This window comes from Danio rerio, chromosome 5 (genome assembly GCF_049306965.1).
Source record: "Danio rerio strain Tuebingen ecotype United States chromosome 5, GRCz12tu, whole genome shotgun sequence".
Lineage (NCBI taxonomy): Eukaryota > Metazoa > Chordata > Actinopteri > Cypriniformes > Danionidae > Danio > Danio rerio.
The window spans coordinates 75,577,291-75,596,434 of NC_133180.1; the positions used below are offsets into that span (position 1 = coordinate 75,577,291).

A 19,144-nucleotide genomic window follows, 5' to 3' on the forward strand; every position below is an offset into this window, starting at 1 on the left:
GTCCTCGTATTGTTTAGCGTCACTTCAAAGCGTCAAAAAATGCTGCATTGACTTGCACGTTTGAATTAACTGCATGTCATTAAAGTCATTCTCTATTTTCTAATAATCAATAAAGAAACATTCATTTAATAATAAAAAGGGATAAGCCATTCAAATAAAGAGCTCAGTCAGCAGATGGCGGGCGGGTGCGGTTTTAAAATTTGGTCGAAAATGTTAGTGCGGATGGATGGCGGACGGATGATGAGTTTTGTGATGCGGTTGCGGATGAAATAATAGCCCATCCGCGCATCTCTAATATCAATATACTATTATTAAATAGCACTTTATAGAAGTGCACTAAAAGTGTACATGAAGTGCACCTTTTAACTCTAGAGGCTTTATAAGATTTCCATAATATATTCAATTTTGAGCACTTAAAGCAAACTAAAAATCTGCGATTATTATGCACGAGCAGTGTTTCTCACTCTCAGGAATAAAAACGCTGCACTTTATTAAAACACATTTCTTTACTGCAGTCTGTAGTGAAAACAAATCATACCAACAACAACTTGGTTTCAGCTAGAGATATACAACAGACTACAGCATGACCATGGAAAAAAGGTCTGCGATTTCATACAAAAAAGATGTTAGCAATCATTTGCCTAATGACAATTATAATGAGCAGTATAAAAGGGAGACAAATTCAGCACTTGCTATGGGGAGTCTTGTAAATTTGTCTTTTCTTCAATGGCCTGTTTGACGATTTCAGCCAGCTTTAAGCGGTCCACTCTGTCGGAAAAAGATCTACCTGTGAAGAAACGAAGAACATGGAAACTGTGCTCAACTGGAATTACGCAATTAATTTGTGAATTTGTTATACTAATTTACAAGTCTCTTATCAGTGTCAACATTATTTTTACAAATCTTTTTTTTTTAAAACTGCAATCTTTTTATATATATACGATACACCCTTCATATTAGAATACATCAGATATGTAGTATTCAGTAGTGTAGTACTAGTAAAATAGATTTAAAGCGAGGTGCTAATGAAGGAATCAGATTCAATGATTTCTACAAAAACAATTTAACTAAACTAGCCTAAAGCAACGTCTGCTGATAAAAACTAGCCTATAACACTGTTTGCTGTAAAAACACTAGCCTAAACTAGCCTAGAGCACCATCTGCTGTAAAAAACTAGCCTGTAGTGCCGTCTGCTGTAAAAAAAAAACTAGCCTAAACTAGCCTAGAGCACCATCTGCTGTAAAAAACTAGCCTGTAGTGCCGTCTGCTGTGTAAAAAACTAGCCTAAACTAGCTTAGCGCTCCATCTGCCGAAACAAACTAACCAAAACTAGCCTAAAGCTTTGTCTGCAGTTAAAAACTAGTCTAGACTGCCATCTGCTGTTAAAAAACTAGCCTGTAGTGCCGTCTGCTGTAAAAAAAACTAGCCTAAACTAGCTTAGCGCTCCATCTGCCGAAACAAACTAACCAAAACTAGCCTAAAGCTTTGTCTGCAGTTAAAAACTAGTCTAGACTGCCATCTGCTGTTAAAAAACTAGCCTGTAGTGCCGTCTGCTGTAAAAAAAAACTAGCCTAAACTAGCTTAGCGCTCCATCTGCCGAAACAAACTAGCCAAAACTAGCCCAAAGCTTTGTCTGCAGTTAAAAACTAGCCTACAGCAATATCTGCTGATAAAAACTAGCCTATAACACTGTTTGCTGTAAAAACACTAGCCTAAACTAGCCTAGAGCACCATCTGCTGTTAAAAAACTAGCCTTGAGTGCCATTTGCTGTAAAATACTAGCCTAAACTAGCCTAGGGCTCCATCTGCCAAAAAAAACTAGCCAAAACTAGCCTAGAGCTTCGTCTGCAGTTAAAAACTAGCCTAGAGCGCCATCTGCTGTAAAAAAAACTAGCCTAGAGTGCCATTTGCTGTAAAATACTAGCCTAAACTAGCCTAGAACTCGATCTGCCAAAAAGCTAGCCCAAACTAGCCCAGAGCTTCGTCTGCTTTTAAAAAACTAGCCTAAACTAACCTATTGTGCCATCAGCTGTTAAAAACTTGACTGTAGTGCTGTCTGCTGTAAAAAAACTAGCCTAAACTAACTTAGAGTACCATCTGCTGTAATAAAAAACTAGCCTAGTATGCCATTTGCTGTAAAACACCAACCAAAACTAGCTTAGAGTTCCACCTGCCAAAAAAAATAGCCTAAAGTAGCCTAAAGCATCATCTGCTGTTAAAAACTAGCCTAGAGCACCACCTGCTGTAAAAACCTAGCCTAGAGTTCTGTTTGCTGTAAATAAACACATAGCTAATGGTCTAATCTGATTCAATAATCTATGCTAAGCTAAGCTAAAAGGGCTCCCACCTGACATGGAGATTGGCTTAGTGGGTTCAAAAAATGGTAAAAAAAATTTTTTTTTAACTATAGGAGAGCTGTAAATTGAGCCTACTTCCAAAAACAATTGAGTGTTCGTTTAAAACTGCCAAATTTTAATAATCAGTTCAGTCACACAGATGAATTTGCAAGTACTGGATGCTATTCTAGTGCACAGTATAGCTTCTAGAAAATAAACCTCAGACACAAAACACTTACCATCCCAACATAACCCATGCAATCCATCTCTGAGAAGTTTGCAATCACGATTCAAGCGCCAAGCTTCATGCATTACTTCATTTAGCTTTTCGTCATCACTGTCACCTGTGGTCATATAAAAAAAGAGACAAACTATGATGTGCTTCATGGTTTTTGGACAGCATTATAGTTTATCCCTGCAGACATTTTCAATGAAAGCTACAAATCAACACTGAGAACTTTTTCTGGATGAGTTGTTGTTTAGTTAAAAATAGCGTGGAGCGCCATCTGCTGTTAAGAACTGGCCTAGAGCGACATCTGCTGTTAAGAACTGGCCTAGAGCGACATCTGCTGTTAAGAACTGGCCTAGAGCGACATCTGCTGTTAAGAACTGGCCTAGAGCGCCGTCTGCTGTTAAGAACTGGCCTAGAGCACCATCTACTGTTAAAAACTAGCCTAGAGCACCATCTGCTGCTTCAAACTAGCCAATAGCGCCAACTGCTGCTAAAAACTAGCCTAGAGCGCCATATGCTGGTAAAAACTAGCCAATAGCGCCATCTGCTGCTAAAAACTAGCCAATAGCGTTATCTGCTGCTAAAAACTAGCCAATAGCGCCATCTGCTGCTAAAAACTAGCCTGGAGCACCATTTGCTATTAAAAACTAGCCTAGAGCGCCGTCTGCTGTCGGAAACTAGCCTAGAGCATAATCTGCTGTTAAAAACTAGCCTATAGCGCCATCTGCTGTTAAAAACTAGCCTAGAGTGCTGCCTGCTGCTAAAAACTTGCCTAAAGCGCCATGCGCTGTTAAAAACTATCCTAGAGCGCCATCTGCTGGTAAAAACTAGCCTAGAGCACCATCTGCTGGTAAAAACTAGCCTAGAGCACCATCTGCTGTTAAACACTAGCCTAGAGCACCATCTGCTGTTAAAAACTAGCCTATATACAACAAAATTAACACTAAAAGAGTGTTTTTACACCAGTAATGCCCAAACTAAGACCTGCGGGCCAAAGTTGGCCCACGGTAACCTTTGATTTAGCCCACCATCCCATCTGAGAAGAAACAGAGATGATGGGGATGGTTTCGAGACTGTCAATTCAAATCTAATGTAGCCTTTGTTTGTTTGTTTTCTTTGATTATATGGTGTAAATCAATCAGATTATCTTTAGTCAGCAAATTAAGTCAAAGGCAGATTCTGCTTGACCAGTGTATTCAGTGTTGGACTGCACTGTGTTATAACTGTTGCAGTTTTTCTTATTGCAATAAGTTATCATTTTAAATGTTATACTGCATAAGTTAACATGATTTAAAGTGATGTTTTACATTTATATTGAAATATTATGAAATAAATTAGGAAATTACCCATGGCAACTTTAGTGTAATGTAGTTTAATATATTCACCTTCAGCCCACAGCTCTCAATGATATTTGGATTTAGGCCTTCATACGGAAAAGTTTGGGCACCCCTGGTTTACACAATGAGTGGGTTTATACATACCAGCCTGTGGTAATATGCACTGTGCGATCACATCCCTTAGTTTTTCCAGAGCCACATTGGTGTCCTCCACCTCATTCTCTGGATCATTGATGAACAGCTCGTCATTGGGTTTGGTGCTGCAGGGTTTAAGCACAGTCTGTTAAAAACAGCACTGTTAGTAAGGCAGGAGATAATGTGAATGAACTGAACGTTTACCCCAGCAGCTTTCTCTTTCTCAGAATGGGGTTGTTGACGGAGTTGAGGGGTTTCAGACTCAGATTGAGGTCTTGTATCCTCATGTTGGCCAGCTGCTCTGCATGAGCCTGTTGAATTCCTGCTACAACTGCCTGAATGAAGGAAATACACATACAAGTAGTGTTTTAGAAGTAGGTTTATTTTGGATATGCACAAACCTATCCTCAATTCTAGAATTGCCAATATCCATATATGGTTTAGTGCTGTACAAGAATGATTGCGATTAACCACATCCAAAATAAAAGCTTGTTTTGACATTATATATGTGTGTATATTTATTATATGCAAATGAAGTCAGAATTATTAGCCCCCCGGTTTCTTCCCCCAATTTCTGTTTAACGGAGAGCAGATTTTTTCAACACATTTCTAATATAATCATTATAGTTTTAATAACTCATTTCTAATAACTGATTTATTTTATCTGTCATGATGACATTAAATAATATTAGACTAGATATTTTTCAAGACACTTCTAAACAGCTTAAAGTGACATTTAAAGGCTCAACTAGGTTAATTAGGTTAACTAGGCAGGTTAGGGTAATTAGGAAATGTTTTGTATAATGATGGTTTGTTCTGTAGACTATCGAGAAAAATATAGCTTAAAAGGGGCAAATAATGTCCTCAAAATAGTGTTAAAAAATTAATAACTGCTTTTATTCTAGCCAAAATAAAACAAATAAGACTTTCTCCAGAAGAAAAAATATTATCAGACGTACTGTGAAAATGTCCTTGCTTTATTAAACATTATTTGGGAAATATTTAAAAAAATAAAATAAAATAAAAAATAAAAAAATCAAAAGGGGGCTATTAATTCTGACTTCAACTGTATATATAAGTACACCCATGCATACGATTTTTTTTATATTTAGATATAATATATATGATAAAAATTGCATATCAATTTAAATATCAAAATAACAAAATTATTTTGTATAGTTTAGTTTTTATGCATGTGTGTCTATTACATAATAAGTACATATAATACACACACATATATATATATTTAGGCAAATCAAAATCTTATTTTGGATGCAAGCAATTGTGAATAATTTTTGCCCAGCAATAAATAAATATATACATATCGGTAGGGATGGGTACCGAAACTCGAAGTGCACAGCATAAGGTAAGAGATGACAGCTGTCTGTGCTATCTGGGGCTGCTTATTGATCATAAATGTATTGTTTTCACTTCTACGCTATGGAAACACCGCGGCTCATTCAACAACTGTTTGATTTGTGAATATAATTCAGTAAAAGGAATGCAAGAACCGTATGAGCACCGGCAAGAGCTTTCATTTGAGCTATAACTTGTACAAGTGTCATATGAAAAATATGAAAATGAACCAATGTAAAATACCCAGCTCGGGTATCCAAAATACTGTGTATTTAAGTGTAAATAACTTTTGCACAGTAGAATAAAAACCAAAGTGATGCATATGTGCATAAAATATAGATTCTACACTTTCAAGCGAAACCACTTAAGGGAGTCTGGTGCAATGCTAGCCCTTTACATCTTAAAGCGAAAGTCGATGACGTCAAGGACCGGGTCCGCAGAGTTTGAGAGGTTAAAGTTGAAATTTTGAAAGCTTGATTGTGTTTATTATTTTATGAAACATTCTGAACCAGTTTGCACTTCTTGGGATTTGTCAAAAGTTGTTGCACTTTGCATTCAATTGCATCAGAAAAGCAGCATTAAAATGAGAGAAAGTTCGAATCAGCATACAAACTGTTTATCTTTGACTAGCTGTCAAAAGCTGACGTTTACATTGTAATCCAATGTAATAGTCTGTTGTCATTGTCTCTAATGTGATTTAATAAACTCTGCAGGAAAGTGGCCCTTATGGGCCAAATTTGAGCATGCCACAGCTATTTACTAGTGCGTAAATGATCTTGTGATACACAGTTCCAGGTAGGTAGGATTTAATAATTGTGCAATCATGGAGCCATTTAAACAGTGGCAGATACCACTCAGCCAAACTTCTTGCTTGTAAACTGTTATGTTTACACTGTGTTTACCTTGTCCATCATCATCTGAGCGGAGGGAAGCACATTGTCCAGAGCCTCGGTGCAATTGAGCCAGGGATGAGCTAAAACACCCTCTATGGTCAGTCTCTCCTCCGGCTTTACTTTAAGAAGCCTTAATGCATGAAAATATGTTTATTAGCGCTTCTATGTTCTGAAACATGAGCAACAGAGTAATGGTTTACACTAATAGGAAATTGATTCAAACTGTAATATACATATTCTAGATGTTATTAGGCATTTGACAGCACTAGCTTAGATAAAGTATTACAAAGAGATCAATGTAATCATTGAACTTAGTGTGACATTGAACTGTAAGGGGGAAATAAAATTGTTAGAACATTTTACCATGCAGTTTTAGGGGCTGCGATGGACTGCGAGAAGAGTAAAAGACTCAGAAAAGTAAAATAAAAAGCAAGGTAAGTACAAACACTCACTTGCGGACGATGTCTTTGGCCATCTCTGATATCTGGCTCCACTCCTCCTCAGGAAAGTCAAAGCTGCCCGTCATGATTTTTTTGCGCATGTCTTTCGGGATGGTGCGGCTGTGGTGTTTGGAGTAAAACGGAGGATATCCACAGAGCATTACGTAGACGATCACCCCCAAAGACCACAGGTCACAGCTCTAAAGAGTGAGAAGGAGGGGAAAGTAAGAAGGAATGCATAGGCCTGGTTTCGTAAAATGAAACATGTGAAACGTGGATAGCAGTTTCACTGGGACTAAGTCTAATTTCACTGTTACTACTACTGTTGCTGATAACGCTTAAAGTATAAATCTAACATCATCATTTGTACAACCCATATTTATTTTTAGTCTCATTTTCAATAAATGATTCAGTTATTCACTCATAAAACCTCATATTTCATTGCTAGATTGTCATTTTTGAATAACCGTACGTTTACACAGAAAGAGGCGAGAGCGTCCAAGGTCGCTCTGGCCGCCTTGGCGACAACGCTGTCTGCCTTCGGCTCCGGCGGCAAGAGCGTCAAAACTCGCTACATTGATCTCGTATTTAAAGGAGCCATTGCAGCATATCAGTTACATTCCTGCATAAGACATGTTTCTAGCGTGAAAATGTTGCGCACTTCTTATCAAATTCAGTTAACAATGGAAGATCAAGTTGCGTGTGGTGTGGCTTTGCTCTACTTATCCAATATGTGTCCATATGTCTGAAATATCCTAAAGCAGCTACACGGTTTTGTACTGTCATGTTGCGTGAGTTTCTCGCTTTTTTAAGATAAATATAGAACATTAATGCACATCAGTAACTCGCCAGTAACTTATTTATTGTATGTTCCTGTAAGAAAACATTGTAAATAATTGGAAATCCGGCGACCGCAATCATCAAACCCTTGGGAACAACTGTGGTCAGAACCAAAGTTCACAGGTCTGTGTTCTCTGAACTGCTATCAAGCGATGGACGTCTTTATTCTGATTGCTTGCCGCCGAACCGCGTTACCGTACGTTCACACCGAAAGCGGCGAGAGCGTCAAAGTAGCCGGAAGTCATTCATTTTCAATGAGAGCCGGCGGCGATAGGCGGCGATAAGTGGCAAGGAGCAGCGCGGCGCGTCTTTGCCGGCGTGAGCGTCGAGGAGAGTTGAAATGAAGTCAACTTTATGGTAATGAGCTATGACGCGGTTCGGCGGCAAGCAATCAGAATAAAGACGTCCTGCGTCCTGACCTGCCACCGCTGAAATCTACCCGCATTTGGCGGGTCTTAATGTAAAGCCTTGGTGAGACACCTAGCCCCCGAGATTAGAATGGCTCCATCATTATCCATTTTTAAATCACTTCTTAAAACCTACCTTTTTAGCTTGGCTTTTTAAGATTGTCTTGATAGTTCGTTCTACCGCAAATTTTTTTTATTTTTACAGACGTTTCTCTTGCCTTATTTCTATGCTTTTATATGTCTTTTTTATTTTATTTTTTCCCTTGTCTTATGTACAGCACTTTGGTCAGTCTTGTGACTGCTTTTAAATGTGCTTTATAAATAAATGAACTTGAACAATGACACAGTCTGACAATAAAAGTGCACCTTGTTGTATGTGTAAGGGGTTGGTGAGGTAGGTATAATTCCAGACTTCTCTTTCTGGTGGCGCCTTTGTGCCTCCAGCACCTGAAACACAGGACCACTTCACATTTGTCATGTAAATAAACATTTTGCAGTGATCAGAGATATCACTTCGAGGTGAGAGATTTCATTTGCAGTCCATCACAACCCAACAGGTCACGTTTACATTTAAAATTCATCAGTGAGATCTTACCTGGGGTGCTACATAGTACGGCGTGAACTGCGGGGTCATCAAATCACCCTGATCGATTTTGGCAAAACCGAAATCACACAGTTTTACAGGGGCATCCTGATGGAGCAGTCAGACACACAAGAAACAGGACTCAAAATATAATAATGACTACAGATTATTTAAAAACATACACAACTATAATGATTAGTAAAAAAAAAAACATTAATTTTTATCCTTTTTAATTTTTTTAATAACCATTTATTGGGCAAAAAACAACTATGGTAACTTTATTTAAATCGATAAATGACATCAAATCTTGTAATAACATCCAATAAGAGTTTTTGTCTAATGAGTGCCCTATAAAGGGTTAATAAAAAAACATTAGTAATTAAACATGTGTTAATGGCTAACCAGAATAATAATATTTCTATTTTAAATGCCACTTTTGACCTGTGCATGAGGATCAGGTCCACAACTGGCCAAGACCGTCCCTGATGCAACACTTCATTTGCTCTTTAATTAGTTAAAATAGATCTATCTATCTCAGAACACAAACAATTAGTAAGGTTTTAGATCTTACCAGTGAATTATCCTTGAAGAGCAGATTCTCTGGTTTCAGGTCTCGATGTGCAATATTTAACGAATGACAGTGTTGCAATGCAAGGCTTATCTGTAAAAATGACAAGTTTTGTTCTAAATATGGGCCATTTTTACTGTGTGCCACTTTTTGTAGCCATGCGAACAACAGTATGTGTGCGGCTGATCGAGTGTGACAATGCAATTTTAGTACTGATGCACACACACACACATTCATACACACAGTTAATAGATTATATGTTCGCTGTGTACTTTTTTAGGTGCACTTGTTCAACTGCTAATTAATGCAAGCACAAATCATCCATTCACAAGGCAACAACTTGGTCTGCATTTCCACGGCATGCTTTTTTCCCTCATGTGGCACATTTTGGATATGGCGCATGTACAGTTGAAGTCAGAATTATTAGTTTATTTTTTTCCCCCAATGTCTGTTTAATGGAGAGAAGATTTTTTTTCAACACATTTCTAAACATAATAGTTTTAATAACTCATCTCTAATAACTAATTTATTTTATCTTTGCCATGATGACACTAAATAGAATTTGACTAGATATTTTTGAAGACACTTCTACACAGCTTAAAGTGACATTTAAAGGCTTAACTAGGTTAATTAGGGTAACTAGGCTGGTTTGGGGAATTAAGCAAGTTATTTTATAAAGATGGTTTGTTCTGTAGACTATCGATAAAAATGAGCTTAAAGGGGCTAATAATATTGAACTTAAAATGGTTCATAAAAAATTAAAAACTGCTTTTATTCTAGGCGAAATAAAACAAATAAGACTTTCTCTAGAAGAAAAAATATTATTAGACATACTGTGAAAATTTCCTTGCCCTGTTAAACATCACTTGAGAAATATTTAAAATAGAAAGAAAGAAAAAAATCAAAGAGGGTCTAATAATTCTGACTTCAACTGTAAGTGCAACGAGGAAAAAAAAAATTACGACATACTGCCTACCGGGATCCTTTTCAGACCTCATTCATAAATGGAAATAAATGAGCTTTATGAAAATAAATTTTGCTGTTCAAACGCGTAAAAACAAGATGAAAGGTCATTTAAAGAGCCCCTATTATGGGTTTTTGAAAATAAGCTTCCATGCAGTGTGTAACACAGCTCTAAGGTGATGAAAACATCCAGATGAGGTTTAAATCCTAAAGTGCAGCATGTTTAAAACTATTGATTATTCAGCAAAATATTTTACTCAGAGTGGAATCAACCAATCGAGTTGGGTTCGGATCTTTTGTTGGATCGCATCTACGTCAATATGGTACATCTCCAAATATGTACTAACAGTTCTGTTAAAATGTGCATTCGCTTTCCCTCCACATACTTGCGGTGGCGCGGGGAATCACGGGACTGATCATGACGCGAAGATGACGATCACTGACAGATGGAGATTCGGCTGCGGGCAGGGCCGGAGCAAACCGAACTGGTGCTCTAGGTAAAAGATGATCATGTCGCCCTCAAACTGAAAGTGAAATCTCCATATACCTGTTTGCAACTGTATTGACCATTGCTTGCCTGACCACTGATTAAACCTGCACGTGGATCCACAACTCAGTTGTTTGTGTCACTCCCCGTTGTTACAAACAGACTACGTCACCGGACCAATCAGTGCAGATTAGCATCGCACTAAGGAGGGATTTGGCAACAAATGAATCGCTGAACGATTCAAATGGGAGTCGCTGGGATAATTAGGTAAAACAAATGCATATTACAAGACAATGAAAGTGTGTTTTGACCTTGCACGCATATCAGCCTGTTATTGGAAACCCCTAAAACCAAAATATAACCTTTTTTAATGCAAAATAGGGGCTCTTTAAACGCAGTCGCTTTCAGAAGTAGCAGGACCCTTTCACCTGCTTGTGCTAGATCTAAATCTGATTGGTCAAATCACAAACACTTCAAGGATTGTTATTGTTATTTGAAAAAGACTAAAGTCACAGAAGCGCTAATAATGTTGACTTGAAATGTATATCATATTGTGTCCTTGATTAAAATTTAATTATGCATATTACTGTGAACAAGTGAACATGTAAATCAAATCTGAGGTCTAAATAAACAGTGCTGTAATATATATAAAATATAAATATTTATATACATGTATATGAGATGGGTTGCTGCTGTAAAGGCATCCGCTGCGTAAAAACTTGCTGGATAAGTTGCCGGTTCATTCCGCTGTGGTGACCCCGGATTAATAAAGGGACTAAGCCGACAAGAATATGAATAAATGAATATGCATGTATAAACTTTTTACCTGTTTAGTGACCTGACTGGCCATCTTCTCTGTAAAGTGCTTGTGCTGGCTGATTCTGTGGAACAACTCTCCGCCTTCCATCATCTCCATCACAATCAATAACCTTGCCCTATCAGAGAGAAGTAGAACAAGTGTATATACAACATAAAGCAAATATAGTTCATGTGTGAAAACAACTGGCGACACGGTGGCTCAGTGGTTAGCACTGTCGCCTCGCAGCAAGAAGGTCGCTGGTTCGAGTCCCGGCTGGGCCAGTTGGCATTTCTGTGTGGAGTTTGCATGTTCTCCACATGTTGCTGTGGGCTTCCTCCAGGTGCTCCGGTGTCCCCTGCAGTCCAAACACATGCGCTATACAGTAGGTGAATTGAATAAGCTAAATTGGCCGTAGTGTATGCGTGTAAATGAGTATGTATGGGTGTTTCCCAGTACTGGGTTGCAGCTGGAAGTGTGGTTTAACTGAGAAAAGATTTTTCCCAACACATTTCTAAGCATAATAGTTTTAATCACTCATTCCTAATCACTAATTTCTTTTGTCTTTGTCATGATGACAGTACACGACATTTTACAAGATACTAGTATTCAGCTTAAATTATATTTAAAGGCTTAACTAAGTTAATTAGGCAAGTTCTGTGACAATCTGAAACTAATATTAATAATAACATTAACCTAATTATTATAATAACCGTAGCAGTTTTACTTTTTTTTTTTTTTGTATTCCAGCCAAAATAAAATAAATAATATATCAATAAGATAAATATAATGGGAAATAAATGAATACACCGCACAACTGTTTCTGCTAAACAGCAGAAATAATAACAAAAAAATTATTAATTTCACAGGAGGGCTGATCATTTTGTCTTTAACTGTATGGAAACGACAATAGATGCTGTTGGACTACCTTGGACTGGATTCATGAGGAAACTGTACACTGTTGGCGTACACCTCCATTATTTTAACTATGTTAGGGTGAGAGGCACACATCATATGAAGCCGAACCTGCAAACAACATAATAAAGAAGTCTGAGATTATTAAATCAAGGCATCTGCTATATGATGACTGAAAAGGATCTGATCATCTGATCATCTACCTCAAAAAAAAAAAAAAAAAAAAAAAAAAAAAAAAAAAAATATATATATATATATATATATATATATATATATATATATATATATATATATATATATATATATATGTATATATATATATATATATATATATATATATATATATATATATATATATATATATATATATATATATATAAAATGATATAGATGTGATATGTTATTATATATGCACTACCGTACCTCATTACGAGCTTTGGGTCGGTCAATCAAGATTTTTAGGGCAAATCGTTCTTGTGTCGATTTCTTCACACAAACCCTAAAGAAAATGAAACTTTATAAAGTCTCTGTGAAGCATGGCGTATGAAATTTAGTTTTTTTAATGTTTGTGTTCAATTATTACGTTAACAAAAACTTTACTTATTAATAAGGTTAGATTTTTCATTTCATGCCAGAAATTAAATAAATGTCATGATCCATGTCACTTTCTTACTATACATACACTCACCGGCCACTTTATTAGGTACACCTGTCCTACTGCTTGTTAACGCAAATTTCTAATCAGCCAATCACATGGCAGAAACTCAATGCATTCAGGCATGTAGACATGGTCAAGACAATCTGCTGTAGTTTAAACAGAGCAGCAGAATGGGGAAGAAAGGTGAATTTAAGTGACTTTGAAAGTGGTATGGTTGTTGATGCCAGACTGGCTGGTGTGGGAGATTTTTTCTTGGCACACTTTGGGTCCATTAGTACCACTTGAATATCGTGTCGATGCCACAGCCAACCTGAGTATTGCTGCTGACCATGTCCATCCCTTTATGACCACAGGGGACCCATCTTCTAATGACTACTTCCAACAGGATAACACACCGAGTCATAAAGCTTGAATCATCTCAGACTGGTTTCTTGAACATGACAATGAGTTCACTGTACTCAAATGGTCTCCACTGTCACAAGATCTCGATCCAATAGAGCTCCTTTGGAATGTGGTGGAACGTGAGATTCACATCATGGATGTGCAGCCAACAAATCTGCAGCAACTGTGTGATGCTATCATGTAAATATGGAGCAAAATCTATAAAGAATATTTCCAGCACCTTGTTGAATCTCTGCCACGGTGGATTAAGGCAGTTCTGAAGGCCAAATGGGGTCCAACACAACACTAGTAAGGTGTACCTAATAAAGTGGCCGGTGAGCGTCTATCAAAGCTTTATAAATGTTTTATTAGTAATATACATAGCTGATTTTCTAAACATTTTGATTTTAAACCCATAGATTTCAACAATTTTATATTAATTAGATACAGCCAGTATTTTTTTTAAATAAATAAACAGACAGACAGACAGACAGATAGACAGAGAGAGAGAGAGAGAGAGAAAGAGAGAGAGAGATAGATAGATAGATAGATAGATAGATAGATAGATAGATAGATAGATAGATAGATAGATAGATAGATAGATAGATAGATAGATAGATAGATAGATATCTTATGCATATTGTATTGTCCTAACTATGATTATGTTCTCCTGCTCCCTCTATTTCATATTTAATTAATTTCAAAAGTTCAAAACTAAAAAAGAAATAAGATGTGAAAGAAATGCCATAAACTGCACAGTGTCTGATTAAGACATGATATTTCTAAACTGAAAATTCTTTTGATGCAAGAACATATTTTTTTAAGCTATTTAAGAACAGGACACGACATCGCTTACCTGACGGGACCACTGATTCCAGCTCCTAGCTTCTGCGTCCAGTTGATGTTATACTCTTCCAGGATAGACGTCTCCTGTAGAATAAACATCTTTAGAATAATATCTAAAGGCTACAGTCATGCTTCATGAAAAGTTGTCTTCAAATAGGCATGATGGAACTAATCAGTGATGCTGGGCCAATGAAGGAAAATTTACTCAATTTAAAAGAAACAGAGCTGATAACTTGCAATAATGTAGTGAAAGTTCATGCAGATCTAATGTCATTGCATTCAATGCATTCTGCGGCTTTTTGAATACAAATACAGCATTTTTAAAAACATTAATATTTTAAAAGCATGAGTTATTTAAATAATTAATGAACATTTTATTAAATTGAAAAGACGGATATTCTGAGCAAGGCAATTCCACAGTTAAGTCTAAAACTCCTACAAAATAGATCAAATACTAGGCTACTGCACACAAAATTACAGTTTTATCATTCACTGGTTAAATTTAGCTGCTTTATCAAGTCTTTATATAAAGTTAATACAATAAAAATCTCCCTTCTATGTTTTTAATATTTTCTGATTTATGTGGGAGTGATGAACATAGATGTAGATCACCTTTATCTCTAACATTAAACAGAATAAATGTAGTATTTTGAACCCAGCTTTACTCAAAGTCCAATGACACAGACTTTAAATGTAAAATAAATAAATAATTAAATCTGTATTTCAGATAGTTACCGAGAAAGTATTTCACATGTTTATTTAGTTTAATTTAAAATTAGGATGAAATAAACTAAAATGAACAGACATAATAATCAGGGATGCTCCGATTGATCGGCTAGAGACTAGTATCCACATTTCATGACTTGATCGTTTCTCAATAATCTGGCGGATTTCTTGAACCGATCACAAGTGTTTGTTTACGTGTTTACAAGCAGAGGATATAGACAATTTTGAGGGATGTAAACAAAAACATTGGTCCCAACACATTTCCTGTTTTACATTTTTAATTTCTACAGCTTCCGAGAATCCAAAAAAAGTCACGTTGATAAATAATGTTATGGCAGCTGTTTTAACATTAACAAGTTATGATTGAATTGCCTCTTGTTACAGTATGAAATACTTTGACAACAAACAGGAAATGTTAATGGTCCAATAACATCACCATATTAAAATGGTTTATATAAGAACTGAAATCTTTTTACTTATAAGAACTAAAAAGTTCTTTGTTTTCAACAATATTGCAAGCTCCTTAAAACCTGGTTGGAAATATTAGGGGAATTAAAAAAATAAAATAAAATTATTTTTAACTTGAATATTTAATAATATAACTTATCGTAATACACTTTTTGCAATAAACGTTTAAATAAAAGTAGTTTATGTAGTGATTTTTCTTGCCATTTTTTTATCCGTTTTATCTGCTTTTGATGATTACATTTCCACACTTATTGGTTATAAGAGACATGTTTAAGAAACTATATGCAACATCTTTCATTTATTCTATTAGGTAAGGCAAGATCTCCACTTGAGTATCATACTTGTGCTTTATGCATTATAAAGCTTGGTATCAGCCGACCACCATCACAAGAAATCGTTATTCGGTATTGGCTGCAAAAATCCTGATTGGAGCATGCCTGATAATAATAATAATACAAAAAAAAAATTACTAAAACAGAAAACTAAAATGAAAACGAAAAACAAAAAACACCATAAACAAATGTTTGTAACAAAAGTTACAAAAAAGGTTATGGGAACTGTTCGTTCTAAATAGAGGAACTATTTTTATTTTTTCATTATTAAAATCTTATTTTAAACTTATGTCGTTATCTTTTTACCTGCATTTACTATAGTAATGACAATAAACTGTGTATGTGTATTAGCAAGCAACACTAATGTATGGTGTTAATTAATACTGAATAACTACACTTAAAAAACATTAAAATAATAACAGCATTTGTTTGTCTGTAAGCTCGTTTAATTCCATGTACTTATTACATTACAAATACTCAAATATGTGTATTAGAACATCATGTGCTTTGTAGGCCGTTCATGAATCTCCATTACACTTCAGACTTCATTCACCCCGGTGCAAACAGCGCCACTATGCGGCTCAGTCAGGCATCAGTTAGCGTGACCTCAGATGACTTCAGTCTCACATATATGGTCATATCATGTCATACTCTAATACACCAGTCACCTTATCACTTAATTTTACTGCTTTTAAATTTAAATTAATGTTATTTCTTAGTGAGAACTTTAAGATCGCTTACTACATAAAATGAAGATTACTAGCAAATTTCAAGTTAATCTTTTTGATTAGCAATAGTGACATTTGAGTTATAATGTAACTATACAGATATTAATAATGTCCACTAAATATTTTTTGGCTAGCGAAAGTCGGTCATTAAACTTAAACACTGTTAAAAAATAACAGAAATACTTGTTATATTTATCTTTTTGATTATCAGTCGTTAGACTTTGGTGATAACATAACACACGTTACAGAAAATATGTATGTTACATATTCATCTGCAAAACATTTTTGGCTAGTGACAGTAAATGTTAAGTAGTAACAAAAATAAATAATTTATATATAAATAAATAAATAAATAAATAAAATTATAAATAAAAATATAAATATTTTTTTTATAAATGTTATGTTCATCTTTTTGATTAGCAGTCATAGCATAAAGATTATTTGTAAGTGTTATCTTTGTCTTTTTGATTAGCAGTCATGGGACTTCGGTGATAATGTAATGTACAGTATTGAAAATAATAAGGTTTAATATTTATTCGCAAAACAATTTTCATACAGTCATAATGGAAACTTTTAAAAGTAGTAATAAAATTAAAGAATAAAATTATTTATACATGTTGTGTTCATCTTTTTGATTAGCTGTCGTGCGATTTGAGTGATGGTGTAACTTTACAGAAAATAACGTTACCACAAAACATTTTTTGACTAACTTACTGACTGTCAGTCATTAAATGTAAACGCTGATAAAAAAAATACTGCACAATTTAGTTTACAGAGCATAAAGATTATTTGTAAATTGTATGTTTGTCTTTTTGATTAGCAGTCATGAGACTTCAGGGATAATGTAATGTAAAGTACTGAAAATAATAACGTTAAATATTTATCCGCAAAACAATTTTTTATACAATCATAATGGAAACACTTTTAAAAGTAGTAATAAAAGTAAAGAATAAAATGAAGTATAAATGATATGTTCATCTTTTTGATTAGCAGCTGTGAGATTTGATGTAACTTTACAGAAAATAATAACGTTACCACAAAATATTTTTTGACTAACTTACTGTCAGTCATTAAACGTAAACACCGATAAAAGAAGTAACAAAAATACTGCACAATTTAGTTTACATGGCATAAACTTGTAAATGTTATGTTTGTCTTTTCGATTAGCAGTCATGATACTTTATGATAATGTAACGAACGTTACGGCAAACATTACATAGTTTTTGGAAAACATTTTTGGGGGCAGTGACAGTCATTAAAAGTTAACACTGTTAAAAACAGTAACAAAAAATACTTCATAATTCATCATAAGAGTATTTGTAAATGCTGTTTTGTTTATCTTTTCAATTAGCAGTCGCGTGAGACTTCGAGGATAATGTAACGTACGTTACAGAGCGTAATAACGTTACATACTCAAAACATTTGGGCAAGCACTCAGTCATTAAATAGAAATATATTAAAAAATAAAGAATGAAGTGATTTTTAAATGTTTATTCCTCTTTTGATTAACTATCATAAGACTTGAGAGATAATGTAACGATATCCTTAACTACACAGAAAGTAATCATTTATTCGCAAAACATGTTTGGAGTACTGTCAGTCATTTAATGAAAACACTGCTTAGTAGTATGAACACTTTATAACAGATTATTTACCTTTATGAACCTGTCCACGGTGCTGTCTTCAGTCATGATGTTTACAGTAACGTTACTCTCCACTTCTCGGCTTCAGTAACGTTACAGGTGCAAATCGTACCCAAAATCTTGCAGTTCAACTGAGTTTAAGCGCTAAGATGTCGTTTCGTGTTTATTTTCCATGCTGTCCGATGAACTTTGAACACCAGCGCTGTTCTTTGTCCGACGCGTAGCTGGCATTAAATGCAATAACACTACTGTCAAACTCCACAAGACAGTAGGAAAGAAAAAATTAAGACGTTTCTGAGCCTACACGAGCTCGGCTAACATGCGTTTCACAGTCAAAACGCACAGATTAGCCACAGTGGAGGTTACTAACCTCCCTAATAGCATCTGCTGTATATTGTTAATAAAATATGAGTAGGTAAAAAGATTAAGAAAAACAAAAAAAGTGATGATTTCTCCTCTCCTCGTCGGGTGTCTCTGTGAGGAGCTGCTAGCTTTGAAGCTCGATGCTAATTCTTGCGCTCATTGTATTAACGTTAAGCGCGCGCACGATGGCTGTGATTGTGTGATTTTGTTGCTGGTCTGCCCAGACTTCAGCGCTTAGGTTTTGCGTTAAAGCACCATAAAGAGCGAACTGTAAAAGTAGGTTTATTTGCTAAGGTGCTAGTGCTACCTTTGATCCAAAGCTGAGGAGGATTGTTCTTCTCTAAAACACGCCACATTCTGCAATAGACGACCCGGGCGCAGTCCGCCACCTAATGCAGAGGAGCTCAGTCCACTACAACACGCTAATTACATTGAGGTAAAGTTGGTTTTATATTCAGACATTAGTTCATTTTTGAACATTGTCAACTTGTGACACGGCCCCTATATTGTTTATCAGTCAACTTTTAATATTCGGTCTAAAATAACATGCAAGTATGACTTCAAAACAACGTGTTAGTGTTGAAGCACTATTAACTTGACTATAAACATGATGTGCTTTGATAGTTATTGGCTGCTTATATGATTTCTCTATTCAAAATTTGCAAAGAATACTGTTCTAAAGTTATATTATTAAGGAGTAAGTCAATTTTT

The 19,144-nt window shown here is 35.5% G+C and overlaps 1 protein-coding gene across 1 annotated transcript; it reads right to left on the minus strand.

Moving 5' to 3' along the window:
* Positions 1 to 487: 487 nt before the first annotated feature.
* mapkapk5 (MAPK activated protein kinase 5) lies at positions 488 to 18,275 on the minus strand. Its single transcript, NM_001002336.1, is given in 14 exon segments — positions 488 to 787; positions 2,576 to 2,680; positions 4,050 to 4,165; positions 4,245 to 4,375; positions 6,299 to 6,419; positions 6,742 to 6,929; positions 8,343 to 8,423; positions 8,572 to 8,667; positions 9,131 to 9,220; positions 11,404 to 11,512; positions 12,302 to 12,399; positions 12,712 to 12,787; positions 14,184 to 14,257; positions 18,083 to 18,275. Coding segments are annotated over 14 exon segments (1,416 nt in total). The 5' UTR covers positions 18,119 to 18,275; the 3' UTR covers positions 488 to 692.
* Positions 18,276 to 19,144: the final 869 nt, after the last annotated feature.